Source organism: Didymosphaeria variabile (assembly GCF_027946475.1).
Source record: "Didymosphaeria variabile strain IMI 356815 chromosome Unknown scaffold_2, whole genome shotgun sequence".
NCBI lineage: Eukaryota > Fungi > Ascomycota > Dothideomycetes > Pleosporales > Didymosphaeriaceae > Didymosphaeria > Didymosphaeria variabile.
The window spans coordinates 4,102,118-4,119,101 of NW_026611621.1; the positions used below are offsets into that span (position 1 = coordinate 4,102,118).

Sequence of the window (16,984 nt, forward strand, 5' to 3'; positions counted from 1 at the left end):
GCCAAAGTTGTAGTACATGTACAAATTCGCATGGGGCTGAGCAACGTTGAGTCAACGCAGGAACAGTCATTAATCCCTGCCACCAAGACCGCCTCATCATTGATGTCGTCTCGCATCTCGTCCCGATGAAGCTCTAGGAACAAGAAGACGGTGCCGGGTAGTAGGGATTAGCATAATCATCAATTGCTCAACGCGACCTCAATATATTCACTTTTTCTGGTAGACATAGCTAGTACGTAGAATCGCTTCATTCGTATGGCCAATGCGCCACGCGCCTGGACGCCTGCAAATGCAAAAGACATTTCATCAATAAGATTCCAAGGTCTATGCCTCTCATACTGCCTCCGAGGCCGCCTTTGCCTTGTCGAGCCGCCGCTTCTTCCTCCTGAGGCTCTCCGCCTCAGCATCCCGCTTGTTCGATCCGTACTCGATGCGCTTGAGCAGCTTTCGCTTTTTGTTCGAAAGCATCATCTTCTGTCGATCGCGTTCCTCTTGCTCTTCCTTTCGCTTCTTCTCCGCCTTCTTGCGCACGGCAGCGTTCTTCGACTTGGTCGTCTCAACCTCGGGTTCAAGCTTCTTGCCGGTAGCCTCTGCTTCTAATTCGCGTTGATGTTGTAGTCGAGCAGCTTCGCCCTCAGATACGTCTGATTCAGCATCAGAATCGAATCCCTCGAAGTCGTCTGCGGCAACTTGGGGCTCGTCATCATCAACGTCTTCTTCGTCGTCGGAGCCGTCGACTTGCATGCCTTCACCAGCCTCCACAGATGCATCACTCTCCATGGCGTCATCTGCATCATCTGCATCTTCTGATGCCTCCTCCGCCTCAGAAGCAACCTCTTCCTCGTCCTCAAACGCTTCCGCCTCACCCTCAAGCTCTTGTGCTTGCAAAGGCAGGTTAGGATCGTATTCACCCTTCTTGGCCTTCACCCACGGACTGAGATGAGGCGGCAGTTCAGCACCAGGAGCGTATAGGTCCGGACGAAGCAGCTTTCCCTGATTGATGCAATCCCACACCCATTGAGGTTGCACATAAGTTCGCCCGGGCATTGTCGACCGCGGCCATTGCACCTTAGGCGCAGCTCCATCGACGATTTCTGGTGCCTCTTCTGAGGAAATGGATGTTCGATCGACGATTTGATGTGTGATGGACGCATCAGACTCGTTCGAGGTGAATGCACCATCTCCCAAAGTAGAGTCCCAGCCAACACGTTTGCAACCAAAGGCCTTCAGTATGAATTCCAAGGGGGCACGTGGAGTTTCTCGCGAGAGATAAATAGTATACGGTGCGAACAACGAGGCCACCTCGGCACTACTGGCCGATGGTTGAGGCAGGACATCTGCGTCAGGAGCGACCGCCTCAAATTTGTCGATGGTCTCCGTGTTTTCGTCTTCAACGGCTTGCACTGCTTGAGCAGTATCTGGCTGTTCTTCTTCAGCAATTGGCGCAGCGGCGATCCTGTCGGCAACCGCCTGGGCTTCCGGGTTTGCAGTCGCGGAAACATCACCGTGTGACGCGTCTCCATTGGTTGCGACACTCTTGCCTTCGATCTGGAACGCGCTCAATTCGGCGCCTTGTGCGTCCAGATCAGCATTGAACTTGGGGGGATATACCAAGCCAATGGACGTGTACAGACGGTAATTGACGAAGCCGAGCAGCGTGGTGTAGAATTCTACGAATGTGCCCATGATCCTAAAGTCGATGTCTCCTCCGGTTCTTTGCACGAATCGGTAGGGAACCAGCCAAAGCACGTCCTGTCCTTGTATGGTGGCCTGGTAATAGATGCCTTTGATAGATAGGAACGACCTGCGCAGCGAGTGGGAGGTGATTACGTAGTGCTCGAATTCGTGGCACAACTTCTGACAAAGAGCAATGGTCTTAGCAGGGACGTGCTGGCTCGACGGCAGGTTCGCAAAGAGGAAAAGCATAGAGAGAGCATCGTCGAGGTCGCGCAGGGCATCGGTGAAGGTGGGGTAGCGTTCCTTGATGATGTGGTCGAGCTTGATCTTGGGAGCGAGGTTCTTCTCGAGACGTGCGGCATCCCCAGCTTCGCCGCGACCAAGAGCCTTCGCAATCTTCTTTGCGACAGCCTTGTGTTCGCGGAACTTGGCCAGAAGCGGCTCATGGAGCAGATACTGGATATCTTTGGTATAGTAGAAGGTGGTGGCAGCGGTCGAACCCTTGGAAACCTTCTTCTTCTTGCGCGGTTCGCGAGGGTAGATTCCTTTGAAAATGCACAGACGGCGAAAGTCTGGGAGCGAAATCTGCAGCTTCTTCACGGCGCGCGTGCGCGTGATGTAGTTTTTGGCAGCGCCAGAATTTCCTACTAGCTGTCAGCGATTGCACATGCGATTGAGACCCAAGGCAGAAGACAAAGGTACCTTTTTTCTGTATCTTAGCCATGTTGGCGGGTTTTGCGCGGCGACGGTCAAGACGAGAGCCAAGATTTCGGAGGAGATAGAAAATGTTGCGGGTCCTCCGATGAGTTTCGCCGGACCCGACGCGCCGCGGGAGAGACGTTGTGGAGCTCCAAAGTGGACCCTTGCCTTGCGCTCTGGGCGGTTCTGCACTCCCGCCCGCCTGTTGACGGTTATGCATACTTGCGAGAGCCAGCATCAGTGCCAGCGGTGACCAAGATGGCTCTCGAACCCAAGCAGAAGGCTGCGCTCTTTGCCGCCGCCGCCGCTGTGCGCCTGCTCCTCTTCCAAACCTTCCCGTCTCTGCCAGATCGTCTCACTGGCCGCGTTGAGCTGTCCACGCCCGTGTCAAGCTTCAAGAGACGTATGTTGTCGAGAGCTCCCCACCACCGCCATACAATTTGCTGACCGACGCTGTCAGTCCAAGAAGGCCTCTACCTCTATACACACAATGTCTCCCCTTACGACGGCGGAGTGTACCACCAGGCACCGCTACTGCTCCCGCTCTTCTCCCTCCTCCCCAATGCCTCCGACCATCCGTTTGCGACGAATCTGCTTTTCACAATAGTAGACTTGCTGAGTGCCCATGCACTGGCTCAAATTGCAGACTCCGGGTGTGCTGCTGCTACCCGCCTCTTCAAGTCATCGCGCCATGGATTGCGATGGAGTAGCGCTGCCATTGTAGCAGGGTATGCCGCGTACCTCATTCCATACTTGCCTTGTACTGACCGTGACAGCTTCCTGTTCAATCCTTTCACGCTTGCCACCTGCATGGCCCGCTCTACCACGACCCTAACCAATCTCTTCATCCTCACTGCCATGGCCAAGGCCTGCCACGGAGCCAGCACCACCTTTCTGCTTGCCATATCCGCTGCGTCCTATCTCGCCATGCATCCGATACTCCTGTTTCCGCCACTACTAGTCCTACTTTACGACGCTCGCGCTGAGAAGTCTCAAACAGCTCCCAACCCCTGGGTCTTCACTTCGGTACATACTTTGGGCCTTTTTGTGGTCGGCGGATCATTGCTTTTTGCATCAGCGCTACTAACGGGCTCTTGGGACTTTTTGGAGGCTACCTATGGCGTCCGACTACTTCTCCCGGACCTCACCCCCAACGTGGGACTGTGGTGGTACTTCTTCACTGAGATGTTCGACTCGTTCCGGGATTTCTTCCTGGGGGTGTTTTGGCTACACGTCGCATCGTACACCCCGGGACTTACCATCCGCCTTCGAACACAGCCTCTGTTTGTTGCTACCACCCTGACTGGCATCTTTGCCATCTTCACCCCGTATCCTAGCGTTGCAGATGCTGCCCTTTACCTCTCGCTTGTGCCTCTGTTCAGGCATTTGTTTCCTCGTAAGTGCTGTCATTATCAAAACAATGAACGTGTGTTAAGTTTGAATAGTAATGCGCTATACCTTCCTCGCCTCTGCAGCCGTCTTGTATGCATCTTTCCTCGGGCCGGCCTTCTACCATCTTTGGGTGTACGCTGGTTCGGGTAATGCTAATTTCTTCTACGCCATTACTCTGGTATGGAGCTTGGGCTTGTCAATAATAGTCGGCGATTCGCTTTTCGCTGCGCTAAGGGACGAGTTGGATGTTCAAAGGCCGGAATTGCGGGACAAGGAGGTGAAGCGAATATAGAGTGCGTCAACACTAAATACCAATTCTGCAATAATTGTCCCTCGATGCGTCTGCTAGTTCCTTCCGTGCGAAGTCCAACACTCTCAATCGCGCTTCCTAAGAGTGTACTGATTCACTAGACGCCATGTTATCTCCAAACAAGACATCCTCATGCCTGTATCCTGTTACACAGAGCCGTCGAAACATGACGGCAAGTTCCCCGATTCGCCCGTTTGCGTTCCTTCCGAAGGCTCTTCCCGCTCTCATTAGGGGTTGCCGTGGTGAATCACACATTCGATACCCTTCACTTGTGTCACGCAATATGACAATGATCACTCACTTTCACCACACGAATTTCGCTGCCGCACTTTAGCTCGCTTATCGACACATGTATCTCAGCCCTTTCGAGCTCTTCCCTCTTCTTTTCCTCCACGGTTCTGACATCAATCGCCAACGTCAAGCAGCCACATCGACATTGGTATCCGTCTCCCAGAAATCACACGATATCCAAAGAATATTCTCCACCGTCTCTCAATTCTCAACAATGGCCAAAACCGAAGAGGCCTCCGCTTTCACCGCCCGCGAGATGGAGGTTCTCGCGCTCGCCTGGCAGTGCTTCGAGAGCGAACCCAAGGTACGTCCCTAATTCGAGACCGCCTGTTATCAAGTACCTCCCTTGAGTACAGACGAGACCTAATATAAATCGTTTCTCAGATCGACATCAAAAAGCTCGCCCGCCTGACCGTAAGCAAACCACCAGGTACAAAGTGGATGTATCTCTGTGCTAGAAGAAAGATTTCTTTCTCGCTAGGCTGAGACATGCACACAGTATTCGCACACCCCGTCCTAACTCATGCTGACTTTCTACCTACGCATTAGGGCTACACTGAAGGCAGCGCCTCCGTCACGATCGGCAAGATCAAGCGCAAGCTCAAGGCCCATGGTGCGGGCGCAGGTGCGGGTGTCAGCGGCGGCACTCCAGCCTCTACTCCCAAGAAGACCAACGCGGCCAAAACCCCCAAGTCCGCCAAGCGCGGCGCAGACAAGACATTCAATGAGTCGCCCGCCAAGAAGAAGAAGGCCGAGGTGCAGCAGGAGGATGATGAGGATATCAAGGTCAAGCCGGAGCCGGAGGCTGATGAGATATATGGTGGTTACGGTGGTTATGGTGGCTATGGTGACTATCAAGGTGGTTTCTAACGTGGCGCTTGAAGGCTGGCGTTGGAAACTGCAGTGATTCGCGATGTTTTAGAGATACCAGGTGATGGCGTTATCGGTATCAAGGAATTCCTGGCTACGGTTCAGCTGGCGTCTTTGTGCACAGAGGGGCTTCCACGAGCGGCTTGGGTGAATGACCTTCGAATACATATACGACACAATCGAAATTGTGCCAGATGCAGTCAACGTGCATCAAGGACGCTCAAAGTTTCGGATTCATGTACCTGCATCCGATGCTGTTACCCACAGGATATGTGAGACAATATAATTGTACGCAGAATGATGTTTGTCCGCTGCGACACGTCGATCGAAAGAATATAGTATTATGATCCAAGGTCCCTTTTGTGGCGCTAATATACACTGATATAATGATCCATGTTAACAGAAACGCCCATGATGATGATGCTGCTTAAACATCCCGAAAAAACGTTTCGCTTCATGAACAGAATGCGCGAGTACACGCCGCGTTTTATAGGGCAGCAAGGGCAGCCCTGAGGGTGTCCAACGCTCTGTCCCCAACACCCTGGATGCCCTCCCGCATAGCCCAAGCAATATCGCTCTGTATCCCGAGGGGCAAATACGCCCCGCCCTCCTCTTTCCTTACCTCCATTCGTTCTCCCAGGCGCGACGTGTGTTCCCACTCTTTCGCCGCAACTTCCGCACTCTCGATGACCTTGCTAGGGATTCCGCACATAGCTGCACAGTGCATACCAAAGCTCCCTTCAGCGACGCCATCTTCAAGCTTGTATAGGAAGGTGATGGACCGTGAAGCATCGTCCACATGGATACGCATCCTCTTATTCGAGATCTCCGGGTGAGCTTCGAACTCCTTCGCCAAAGAGCGATAGTGGGTAGCAAAGAAGCCGACACAGCCGATGCGAGTGCTGATGTCGTGAAGAACGGCTTGCGCGACTGCTACACCGTCATATGACGAGGTACCACGGCCAAGCTCGTCCAGAATCACCAATGATCGCGGCGTGGCCTCGGCTAGTATCTTCTGTGTTTCAGACAGTTCGACGAAGAAGGTTGATTGGGCAGCGAATATATTGTCGTTGGCACCAAGACGAGACATGATACGATCGATGGGAGTGAGCGTAGCAGATGTGCAAGGCACATAGCAGCCGACTTGTGCCATGATTACGGCAATGCATGTCATTCGAAGGATGGTCGACTTGCCAGCGGCGTTGGCACCCGTAAGTAGGTTGATACTGGGAGTATGACCGCCTAGTGTTATATCGTTCGGGATGAAGTCGCTCACGGTGTTCAACATGCAGGGATGCCGTAGTTCTTGGAAATCCACAACTGTGCGTTCCTCGTTGGTAAACACTGGACGGCAACTTGGTTCTCCAAGCGAGGACGATGATTTCGCAAGACTGATAAGGCAATCAAGTTGAGCAACAACTTTAATGGCAGCGAGCCAAGTCGCGTAGTGCTCGTCGAAACGTGCGTGGAAGCGACTAGCCACATCCCGAACAATCTGTCCGTGGGTCTCTTGCGCTTCTTGAAGCGCTCGAACGAGTTTACGTAATTCGGGCGAGTAGTATCGTGTGACTTTGGCAGTGGCAGACATCTGATCCCAATCCTTCGGCACTTTGACCTTCTTAGGCACCTCGAATTGGTATATCTCTTTTCCAATGTCGTTGTAGACGATAGCTGTACAGGTGAGATCCGTCCGGGCTTTCTTCAATAGTCGATTCAAATTCGCCTCACAGGTACTAATCTCTTCCTGGCTGTTGTCGAAATCCTCCTCTACACCTGGTGCAGGAACGAGTATGCCATCAGACTTTACAAACTTGCGATCGAATGCAGTTTTCCAATCTTCTAAGACGCTGGAAAGATCTGGCATCGAGGCGACGAGTTGTTCGATGATACTGTCACCTTCGCTGAATTTCATGAGCAACCCAAAGGAATACTCAATCTGTTCGAATCCTTCGAGGACATTCAAAAAGTCTTGAGCTCTGCAGCGTCCGGCGTGTATCCTGGAGATCAATCGTTCCAGATCCGGTAGTTTACCCAGTGAAGCCGTAAAGCTTTCCGTAACATCGGGATTTGAGTTCAACGCATCAACAGCATCGAGCCGTGCATTGATTTTCTTTGCATCTGCTAGAGGATGACACACCCATTGCTTCAGCAGTCTCTTGCCGAACGGCGTGATGCACCTGTTGAGCATCTTGAACAGCGTACCCTCACCAGAACCATCGAAGTTGTTTGCGAAAATTTCGAGATTGATCAGGCTTTGACCGTCAAGTACCAAGCTAGTAGCTTTCCGAATTGGATCGTACCATGCAAAGTTGCATAGAGTGACCTGTTCGCGTTCGATCATGAGGACGCGAAGGTACTGCAGTAGGGCGCCGAAAGCTGACATTGCCAAACTGTGATCGCGAGCCTCGCGTAGAACTGGAGGCCACGCTTCGATGTCATCTTCAGTGGCGGACTCGAAGTACTTAGACGCTTCGATCTCGCGAATGGTGTCGTCAGCAGACCAGAACTCTTTGCCAGGTTTAAGGTAATTCCAGAGCGTCGATGGAGTAGTATTGTTCTTCAAGATGCGTAGAGCTTTCGCAGAAATGCATGACTTTTCTATGAGAAGCTCTTTCGGTCGCATTTGCGCTATAAGTGTTTCAAATTTGGTCATGTCGATGTCATCCGTGAACTCGCAAAGCTGGAATTGCGCCGTGGCAGTATCCACGATAGCGATGCCGAAGGCGGGTAGATTGTCACGGTCAATCTCCTTAATGGCCATGCAGTATGTTGACATGTCATCTGTCAGCATACCGGTTTCAGTAAGGGTGCCCAAGGTGAGGACACCGGCCAGCTCACGTCGAATGACCTTGTCCTCCTTCTTGGCCTTCGCCAGCTTCTTTTCACCTCTCTCGCGCATCTCTTTCGCAAGAGCAGACTCCATCTGATCTACTCGGGCCACCCTATACCCTTTGGCGACGAATTGATTAGCCCACAGGTCAAGCGATGCCTCGGGTACTCCGACCATGCACATATTGACCCGATCAGTCAGCTTCAAGTCGAAAAGCTGGTGACCGATCACCGCATCCTTCTCATAAAGCTCGTAGAATTTTCCTTTTTTGAAGAACACGATCGAGTCCCAGAATTTCTGCTTGATCTCCCAGTACTGTGTTTCAAAGGGCGAGAACTTTTTCCATGCCCCAGGTGGGACATATAGAGTTCGTGGATCATATTCTGGGTGATCTGGAGGCTTCCGGTCCGCATCACGGATATCTGTGAGCCATTCGTGTCGCTGCTCGGGTGCCGTGGCTGAAGCTTTGGTCTTCCCCTTACTTACATTCGTCTTCGGTACCCTTATAGCTGTACGAGGGTTCAAGGGCTCGAGATTGTCCGGGTCGTATTTCCATTGCTGTGCAGTGGAAGGTACACCGTCCATGAGAATGTCTTTCCCGTCGTCGCTGTCATCGCTCTTCATAGGCACAGACGGTGAAGATGGCATTGCTGTCTTTGTGCTCGGCTTCATGGGTCGTTGACGCTTGCGTTTGTTCGAAGGGGCATCCTCTTCAGAATCATCCGGCGCGATGAAGTCGTCGATGTCTATGCCGTGTCAACGAGATAAATTTAATTTGAAAGCAAAGAACGCTTACCTTCTTCAACTAAGGCTTGCTGTGTCGCTTCATCAAGTTCGAATTCATCGTCCGAATCATCATCTATGACCACCTTTCTACGCTTGGTAGCCCTTCCTGTCCGCGCTCCGTTGGCAATCGGTTTGAATACATCGTCATCCTCTTCGTCCGATTCGGTATAATTGACCGTCTTTCGGGCCTAGATCTCAGTAAGTAACGCATTTGGGTCTCGGTGAGATAAACATGCCTTTCTAGATGGACTGTTGACTGCGATGCCTGTATTTTCTGGCAAGGCTCTGTCAGCTTCTCTGTGTGTGGATACCGTAGATGCATGCAGACCATTCTCTTTATTCTTTCCCTGACTGATCCCTCGCTCTTGCCGGATGGGACTCGACGGTTGGACAGGGTCGCTGCTTGGTTGGGGCGTGAGCGATGCCGAAAGGTTCTTCGAGAGAGTGGGTGTGTTGATCTCCTGTTTCGTCTCGCGTGTAGGCGTGGGCGAGTTGGTCGGCTTCTTCTGGAAGAAACCCAGGATGGACTTCTGGTTCTTGATGGATTGCGAACCTGATGCTGGCTGCTTCTTCTGAGACGAAGTCTTCGGAGTCGACATTTCGTTTCCCTCTATTCCTCGGACCATGGTGGCAGAGCGCGGAACAGATCGGTGCGTAGGAGATATGGGAGTACGACGCGCACCGCGAAGATGTCGCGCTGGAACGGTGGTCCAAGCGCTCCAGGGGACGCGTTTGTCACGTGTTGCTTAAGTGTCCACGGCTCCACGGGTTTCACTTAGCGCGAACCCCCGCAACTTTTCGGCGTTTGAGTGACATAGCTTTCGGCAATCTCGCCGCCAGGCTAATGACATGGAGGAGCTCCTCTATTGAACCGGTGGGACCAAATATGTCGGAATGCCGTAACCGGAACGGTTCCGAAAAGCGTGGGAGGAGGGGCAGTTGTTCATCTAGAGTTGATTGCGACTGTTCATGTAGCTCGGCAGACTTTTGATAGACAAAATCGCGCATATATCCAGGTGCCGGCTTCTCTCGCTGCCCTTCTTTACTCATACCAAACCTTTGCAATGGCATCAAATCTCTCACAAAATCGTTGCCTCAAGATCGTCACCCACGCGGCGAAGAACAAGTACGCAGTTCCCGCCATCTGCTGCTACAACATCGAGTCCATAATCGCGAGCGTCAAAGCCGCTGAAGCCAAGAAATCACCCGTCATCGTCCAGCTCTTTCCATGGGCGATCCACTTCGCAGGCGGCATCCTCGTTCACGCGGCAAAGGAGGCCGCGGACAATGCCAAAGTGCCTGTAGGCGTACATATGGACCATGCGCAGACACCCGAAATTGTTAAGAAGGCCGCGGATCTTGGTGGTTTTGACGGCATCATGGTCGATATGTCGCACTACGAGAAAGAGGAGAATTTCCGCTTGACAAAAGAATTGGTCAAATACTGCAACGAGAGGGGCATCATTACCGAGGCGGAGCCGGGCAGAATTGATGGTGGTGAAGATGGTGTAGGAGATGTATCGGCGTTAGGTCTAGAGGCTATTCTTACGACCCCCGAGCAAGCCGAAGAATTCGTCTCGCTGGGCATCAATTGGCTTGCCCCTGCTTTTGGCAACGTCCACGGCAAGTACGGGCCAAAGGGACCACAACTCGACTACGACAGATTAAGTCGTGTCCATAAGCAGGTTGGAGATAGGGTGGGTCTCGTACTACACGGTGCCGGTACCGAGTGGTTCAGTAATAAGGAGATGCTGCAAAGCGTGATCCAGCGTGGAGTCGCAAAAATCAACCTGAACGACGCCATTAACGACGACTTCACAAAGATCATGGCTGAAAAGGCGTCGAATACACCTTTAACGACGTTGCTGGAGGAGGCAACGGATGCAATGCAAAAGTCTGTTGAGGAACACATGGATTACATGGGCTCGACCGGACAGGCGTGCTAATATCTAGCTCAGCTAGAAAATTCGAATTTGACTACGGGGTGCGCGGCAGTATGCACACACATCTACCAACGTCCCGACTCATTATGCTGTAGTATCGTACACTAGTTAAAGGTAGAAAAGCAAAACTTAAATAATACAGCGTGCCCAAAGGCGTTGACACCACTGTTACCCCGAGCTGCACAAAGAACGGATGTTTCAAACTTCTTGTTCCTCCTACCAAAAGTTTCGTACGCCCTGCAAGATCAAATCTACGCCGTGTTTGAATGGTATACGTTGCGAGAAGCCCACAAACTGAACCATATGTTTTCAGGAAGGGACGATAGAGTCGTGCCCGTGATTTAATTATCCTGTTCCAAATGCCTTTCTAGGCTTCCTAGCAAATCCGGTTCACCATCTGGAGCGGTTGCGACGTCCGCTGGGACATCCAGATTCGTAGCAGTAATGTTCGGTTGATCCGCCACGACTGGTGCTGCTACTTCCTCAACAGGAGCTGCTTCGGGCGCAAAAGGCTCCGTGACTTCGGCAGACTCTGTGACTTCGGCAGGCTCTGTGACTTCGGCAGGCTCTGTGACTTCAGCAGGCTCCGTGACTTCAGCAGGCTCTGTGACTTCGGCAGGCTCTGTGACTTCGGCAGGCTCTGTGACTTCGGCAGGCTCTGTGACTTCAGCAGGCTCCGTGACTTCAGCAGGCTCCGTGACTTCAGCAGGCTCCGTGACTTCAGCAGGCTCCGTGACTTCAGCAGGCTCCGCGACTTCAGCAGGCTCCGCGACTTCAGCAGGCTCCGCGACTTCAGCAGGCTCCGCGACTTCAGCAGTCTCGGTGGTTTCAACAGGCTCTGTGACTTCAGCAGGCTCCGGGACTACCGAAGTCTCAGGGGTAGGAATTGGTGGTAATTGATTGAGAGAGTTTTGGCGACTGTGCGATACGGTCGAAAGAGGGAGCTCTGGAGAGCTGGAGGGGTCCCGCCGAGGTGCCTCTTCCTTTTCCGGCTTGACAGGTGGCTGCACAGAAGGTTCGTTGGTTTCAGCAGCTATGGAGTCTACTGCAGGAGCCGAAGGCTCAGTTGGAGGGTCTGGTTGAGTCACAGCTATAGGCGGAGCTTCCACGAGGGGTGCAGCATCAGGCATGCTCGTGTCCGCTTGTTCAATAATGGACTCATTCGTCGCCGAGGCTGATGTTTTAGGAGTGGATGTCGCTCGCGCAGGCGTTGATGTATGGCCAGCGTCGTCCTGGTCATCGTGGTCCTCGTGGTCGTCATTATCGTCATCATCCGAACCTTCTTCTCCGGATCCTTCATCATAGTCCCCAGCATCTAGCATTGGAGTATCGCCTCCCTCAGATGGTTCGACTGATCCTTCTTGTTTGACACCCGGCACGGTGAGTAATTCGCTGCCAGTGCTGGAGATTGGCGTTCCTGTCTCCGTAGTCCCTTCCGCAAAAAGTACCTTCTTCTTGCCACGCCCTGGTCCACTCTTCTTCTTCTTTTTGGGAGGAGGAGGTCTTCTTCTGGGAGGAGTTTGTTGCAGTAGATCATTTGCTACTACCACGCCTTCGGCATTCACAACACCAACGCCTTCTACCACAGTTCCTGGAGCGGGGACTGCTGCTGCATCAGGGACAGCGTCCGTCGGTTGTACTTCGCCTTGAACTGCCTGCCCTTCGGGGACCAAAACCTTGTACACATTTACGTTGCCCTCTGCATCTGTCTTCTTGACTTTCGTCTCCCTCATGGGAGTGGGCTGGTTTACTGCGGCGCCGTTTACATACTGCGATGGTAACCCTTTGCGCCGCTTGGCTAGGTACTCTGGTTCGGGCTCCTCAAGGTGTCTCGGCACTTTGACCCACTTCTTGATTGAAAACCCCTGGCGAACCTCCTTGTGCTCCTCTTCCTCGTCCAAGATCTCTTTGTCCTCTTCTACTGGTGCCGGAGGCTTGTAGATGCGCCCAGCTCTTGCTCTAGCAAGAATCTGCTGAGAATGTTCAGGTAACATGTGAGAATCCCGGGGCATAGGGGGCGCCGGCCAGTCGTTCTGATCCAGTTGCTTGTTTTCAATAGTGTTGGGGCCAATGGTAATTTCAACTTCTTTGTACTGATTGATGGGGAGTCCTTCAAGCACGTTATGCTCCACCTGACCACGTCCAGATCTGTTGGACCGATCCCTGTTGCGAAACTAAAAGCCTGTTAGCTGCTGATTATGCAATGACAAAAACTCAACCAATGTTATATACAAATATCATATTAGTGCACGAGCCGGGCGCTTGCTTCGTCCTGCTTTTCCTGGATCAGGTCGCTTCTGTCTAGGCTCCTCGGCTCATAACGCGGAACTGTAACCATCGCGAGACGTTTCGCTAGATTCAGGGATAGACATTGACCATGCTAGGGATATATTGCGTTATGGATGGATGGAATGCAACGTCGCGGTAGGCAAACGGACACGCGCGGAATGAGCAAGACACAGGAAACGTACCGGAGCCATGTTGGACGGCTCCTCACTCAGCAAGTGCCCGTGGCAGTTGCGACTCGGTGAGGCTAGCGCGTCGTTGCCTTCGCGGGAAGTTGCGGCGCGATGCAGTGCGTGAAGGGCAGGCGCGTCCGAGGTGAAGTCGCGCATGCCGTACGACCGTGCGAGCCGCACTAATCCGTTTCCGGACATGTAAAGCCTTGTTCAGCGGACACTGGTTGTTTGCAACCATTAGGTGATGATAGTGAAAGTGAAAGCAATCGACACAAGACATTCAACGTTGTTTCTTGATATTCTAGGAAATGCGCTTTGCTTGGTATCTCCTTGTTGAGAACAGTTCCATGGTTGCTTGTCTAGTACCATTGTTGAGCAGCGGTATTGCTCAACAGCAACCTTCAACGGAGGTCTGAACAATCAACGTTGCGACGAAGGAGAGTAGCTTCATGTGCTCACAGCCTTTCGGATACTATAAGTTCATTGAGCGGATGTCTTATTAACAATTGTATGGTGTGAGGTATCTCATGTTATACAGTGACCCTTCCTTCTACGCCTTTTCTGAACACACACTATGGTACAATCCCTCCTATAATGATTGGAGGCACACTGTCGTCTTTTTCACAGGCCGCATCATGTTGACGGACTTGCTCGCGCTTCCCTCATGGAGCGTGCCGATTCCGTAGCGATTCATAAGTCACGTACCCAGGCTCAATCCCACCTACACAGTGTTAGCTGGCCAACCGTCGAACGGATAGTTCATGGCTCACCCTTGATCCTTCTGTCTCACAATCCCGCCCTCGTCGCCCTTTTGTTTCCCTGACTTGCCACCCTCGACCACCAGCCGGTCCAGCTGGTAGAATTGGCTGACTACGGTTTGTCTCTGCGATCCACTCATCAGCTTGCGTCCAGTATCACATCCATCTTCATGAGGCAGCCTACCTTCAACATCTGCAACGTCTTCAGACCTTCTTGAACGAGCTCTTGTATCCTTCTCTCCTCGCTTTCGTTCTGGTGCTGTCGGAAGCCATCGCGGGTTCTCCGTTTCGCATACTCGCGGAAATTATAGGCGGCGAACTGATTTCCTTGCCTCAATAATGAGCGGTACTATCGGATTCGTTAGTGACATTGCTCCGAGTATCCTTCGGCTCAGCGCGCTCGTGGGGGCAAGCTGCGTGTCGAGCGAGCGTCACAGCGCGAGCGCCACCAGGGTACCAGAGGCTGAGCAACGTACAAGGGAGCGCACTTGGTACGGCATGTCGGTTTTAATAGCTTGCGCCAATGGCATGGTATGTAAGAACGGTGTGAACGGCCGTTTCGCGCGGGGAGAACTTGGTTGGTAATTATATCATTGGCTTGGGTTCGGAGGAAAACCAGATGTCCGAGCTCAAAGCTGGAGCTAATAATTTACGACCGAACCTACTGCAAGTTGCTACACGTTGGAACACATAACAATTGGGCACACACATGATACAGAAGTTATTTTCATATTGTTGATCCTGCTGAGGATCGCGATCACCTCAGCAAAGGAAGGTTTGCCTCCGCGCGAGGCTTGCGCACGCGAAGCCGACTCCATCGCCGCATCGAAATGCGTGTCCCTTAGGTACACCGTCTCCCAAATTGAACGCCATCCCATGCAGTACCGTATCTTTTACATGATCGCACAAACCAGACTCCGAACTTATGAGCCCTCCATGATTTATTGACCACCACCGTGTCTCTCCTGAATACGACGCAGCTGCTCCTGCACATTCATCGATTGCATTTGGTGGAGCCTTGCTGCGTCTTTCGCCGGGTCGGGCTGTCCATCATAGGACGTTGCGGCCTTTTTCCGCCGCGCAGCTTCCTCTTCAGTTATTGGCATGCCAGTAACACCGTCGTATATATCGTCACGTTGACTTGCGAATCGTTTCAAGTTGTTCGCGGCTTCGTTGGGGGTAATAACGGTAGAGTAGCGAGCTTCAGTCTTTGCTCGCTGTTCCTTCCACCGAGGGTCAAGCAGCTCAACTAGACATACAGTTAGCAAACAATCTGAACCAAATTAGTGAAGGGGGCTTACTTCGCATATGCTCCTCGATCTCATCTGAAGGGAAACTCTGCTTGCAATTCGGGCACTGGACCGTGGTCACGTTCGCCTTCTTGCCACGGGGAACATAGTCTGTCCTAATGCGCATAGTGCCTGGTGCGCCTCTTGCTGTGGCCTGTGCTCGAGCAGCCTGGTCGCGCTCTGCTTGTTGTTCTCGAGCCTGCCTGGCTTCGTCTGCCTGCCAATCCACCGATGCAGTCTGTTGGTAGCCGTATGATACTGCGGGAGGTGGCGCATACGCAGGTTGAACTGGCAGCGCCATGGAAGGCATACCTGGGTATGCTGAAGGTGGCATGACAGGTTGCTGGGAGGTATTGTAGAATGCGACGTCGTCGGGCATGGCCTCCTCGATACGTTTTGCAGATAGCGATACCATGGCTTTCTGCTCCAACGAAGCAGACTGCAGGTCAGTAAGATTTGTCGGCGGTGGCAGATCTGCCGCATCGTCGCCTTCGTCGAACAATACGGTTGCGATGACACCGAATTCGTGCCAGTCGATGGCAGCATACTCCTTCTTCTCATCTTCGGCCTTCTTCTCTTCCTTTTGCTTTTGCTGCGTCACATATTTTACATACTCGGCGCGCTCCTTTGCGCGGTCCAAGACATGAAAGCGGTTCTGTATGTTGCGCTGAAGCTCCTCTATGCGAGCCTCGACCGTCTGCTCCTCCTCAAGGAGTATTTTATACTGCTCGACGAGCGCGCGAAAGAAGGGAAAGAAGCTGTGAGTTGGGCGCAAGAACTCAAACTGGGCGTTGCCCGACTCGCGGTTGCGCAGCTCCTTCAGCCAGTTTTCACCAACCCGCGCGGTGTACAGCGCGGTGAGTCGTAATATCTCGAGATCTTTTGCGTTGATCTGAGGCATGCGCGCCGAAAAGCGGAACTTGAGCGGCTCGGGTGGCCCTTGAGGTTTTGTGTCTGCAACCACGCGTGCCGTTGCTGCGGACGGGCCTTTGCCGTCCTTCAGCTGTTGCAGATACCAGGTGTAGTATGGGTTGTAAGGGTCCTCCGGGAGCACAAAGGCCATATTGGATTTGCCCTGATCGCGCACCCGAGTAACCAGGGCGGCCTCGTCGCGCTCGCCGCGACGATGAACGAAGTCGGCCGTCTTCGCAATGCCGTCGCGCACATTTTTGGGTGGTATAATAACGTTCGGAGGCGGGTTGTCGGCGATATCGCTCGAGTCGCCATTGGTAGCGGCCATCGTTGCGCAGAGGTTGTTCGCGCAAAGCTGGTGTTGATCGCAAAGCTCGAAGTTTGGCGGCGCGGCTAGACGTAAAGACCATAGACGACGATATCACGTGCTACGTTGTTCCCGTCGAGGGCCCCCGTAGCCTTGGCGTCTGGAGTTTCCCGATTATTGACGAGGTCCCGGTGTTAGCTGGCCCAGCGTACGTACGCTTGCTGCAGATTGGCTATTTTTGCCCGCTGCAGCTCCAGCCCTTCCTTGGCTCGCTTGTAAGGCGCGAAGACACCTTGCACTTTGAACCAGGGTACACAGCGGACTGCGAACATTGTGGTCGTCGCCCCTAATTCAGCTCTTTTCACTACCACCACTTTCTTCAGGCCGAAAGTGCCTGCTTTCGTACTGTCATTAAGATTCATTTCTGTGCGCAGTGCTACTGACGCCAGACCTACCAATTG

The 16,984-nt window shown here is 52.8% G+C and overlaps 8 protein-coding genes across 8 annotated transcripts; 3 read left to right on the forward strand and 5 right to left on the reverse strand.

Moving 5' to 3' along the window:
- Positions 1 to 333: 333 nt before the first annotated feature.
- On the reverse strand, positions 334 to 2,401 carry NOP7 (mRNA-binding ribosome synthesis protein nop7; the record flags this gene model as incomplete). Its single annotated transcript, XM_056211866.1, has 2 exons — positions 334 to 2,321; positions 2,380 to 2,401. The coding sequence occupies 2 exons, from the start codon at positions 2,399 to 2,401 to the stop codon at positions 334 to 336; spliced, it is 2,010 nt and encodes a 669-aa protein (XP_056075339.1).
- Positions 2,402 to 2,634: 233 nt separating this feature from the next.
- N0V89_003065 (uncharacterized protein) lies at positions 2,635 to 4,060 on the forward strand (the record flags this gene model as incomplete). Its single annotated transcript, XM_056211867.1, has 4 exons — positions 2,635 to 2,779; positions 2,837 to 3,104; positions 3,153 to 3,772; positions 3,822 to 4,060. The coding sequence occupies 4 exons, from the start codon at positions 2,635 to 2,637 to the stop codon at positions 4,058 to 4,060; spliced, it is 1,272 nt and encodes a 423-aa protein (XP_056075340.1).
- A 523-nt stretch (positions 4,061 to 4,583) lies between these two features.
- N0V89_003066 (uncharacterized protein) lies at positions 4,584 to 5,239 on the forward strand (the record flags this gene model as incomplete). The annotated part of the gene is made up of 3 exons (XM_056211868.1): positions 4,584 to 4,673; positions 4,754 to 4,783; positions 4,919 to 5,239. 3 exons carry the CDS (start codon positions 4,584 to 4,586, stop codon positions 5,237 to 5,239), a joined length of 441 nt encoding a protein of 146 aa, XP_056075341.1.
- A 487-nt stretch (positions 5,240 to 5,726) lies between these two features.
- MSH6 (DNA mismatch repair protein msh6) lies at positions 5,727 to 9,481 on the reverse strand (the record flags this gene model as incomplete). Its single annotated transcript, XM_056211869.1, has 3 exons — positions 5,727 to 8,815; positions 8,866 to 9,043; positions 9,167 to 9,481. 3 exons carry the CDS (start codon positions 9,479 to 9,481, stop codon positions 5,727 to 5,729), a joined length of 3,582 nt encoding a protein of 1,193 aa, XP_056075342.1.
- Positions 9,482 to 9,919: 438 nt separating this feature from the next.
- N0V89_003068 (uncharacterized protein) lies at positions 9,920 to 10,801 on the forward strand (the record flags this gene model as incomplete). Its single annotated transcript, XM_056211870.1, has 1 exon — positions 9,920 to 10,801. One exon carries the CDS (start codon positions 9,920 to 9,922, stop codon positions 10,799 to 10,801), a length of 882 nt encoding a protein of 293 aa, XP_056075343.1.
- Positions 10,802 to 11,139: 338 nt separating this feature from the next.
- N0V89_003069 (uncharacterized protein) lies at positions 11,140 to 13,278 on the reverse strand (the record flags this gene model as incomplete). The annotated part of the gene is made up of 2 exons (XM_056211871.1): positions 11,140 to 12,972; positions 13,270 to 13,278. 2 exons carry the CDS (start codon positions 13,276 to 13,278, stop codon positions 11,140 to 11,142), a joined length of 1,842 nt encoding a protein of 613 aa, XP_056075344.1.
- A 690-nt stretch (positions 13,279 to 13,968) lies between these two features.
- On the reverse strand, positions 13,969 to 14,545 carry N0V89_003070 (uncharacterized protein; the record flags this gene model as incomplete). The annotated part of the gene is made up of 4 exons (XM_056211872.1): positions 13,969 to 13,978; positions 14,028 to 14,140; positions 14,200 to 14,364; positions 14,492 to 14,545. 4 exons carry the CDS (start codon positions 14,543 to 14,545, stop codon positions 13,969 to 13,971), a joined length of 342 nt encoding a protein of 113 aa, XP_056075345.1.
- A 411-nt stretch (positions 14,546 to 14,956) lies between these two features.
- Positions 14,957 to 16,544, reverse strand: PRP21 (SF3a splicing factor complex subunit; the record flags this gene model as incomplete). Its single annotated transcript, XM_056211873.1, has 2 exons — positions 14,957 to 15,264; positions 15,317 to 16,544. 2 exons carry the CDS (start codon positions 16,542 to 16,544, stop codon positions 14,957 to 14,959), a joined length of 1,536 nt encoding a protein of 511 aa, XP_056075346.1.
- Positions 16,545 to 16,984: the final 440 nt, after the last annotated feature.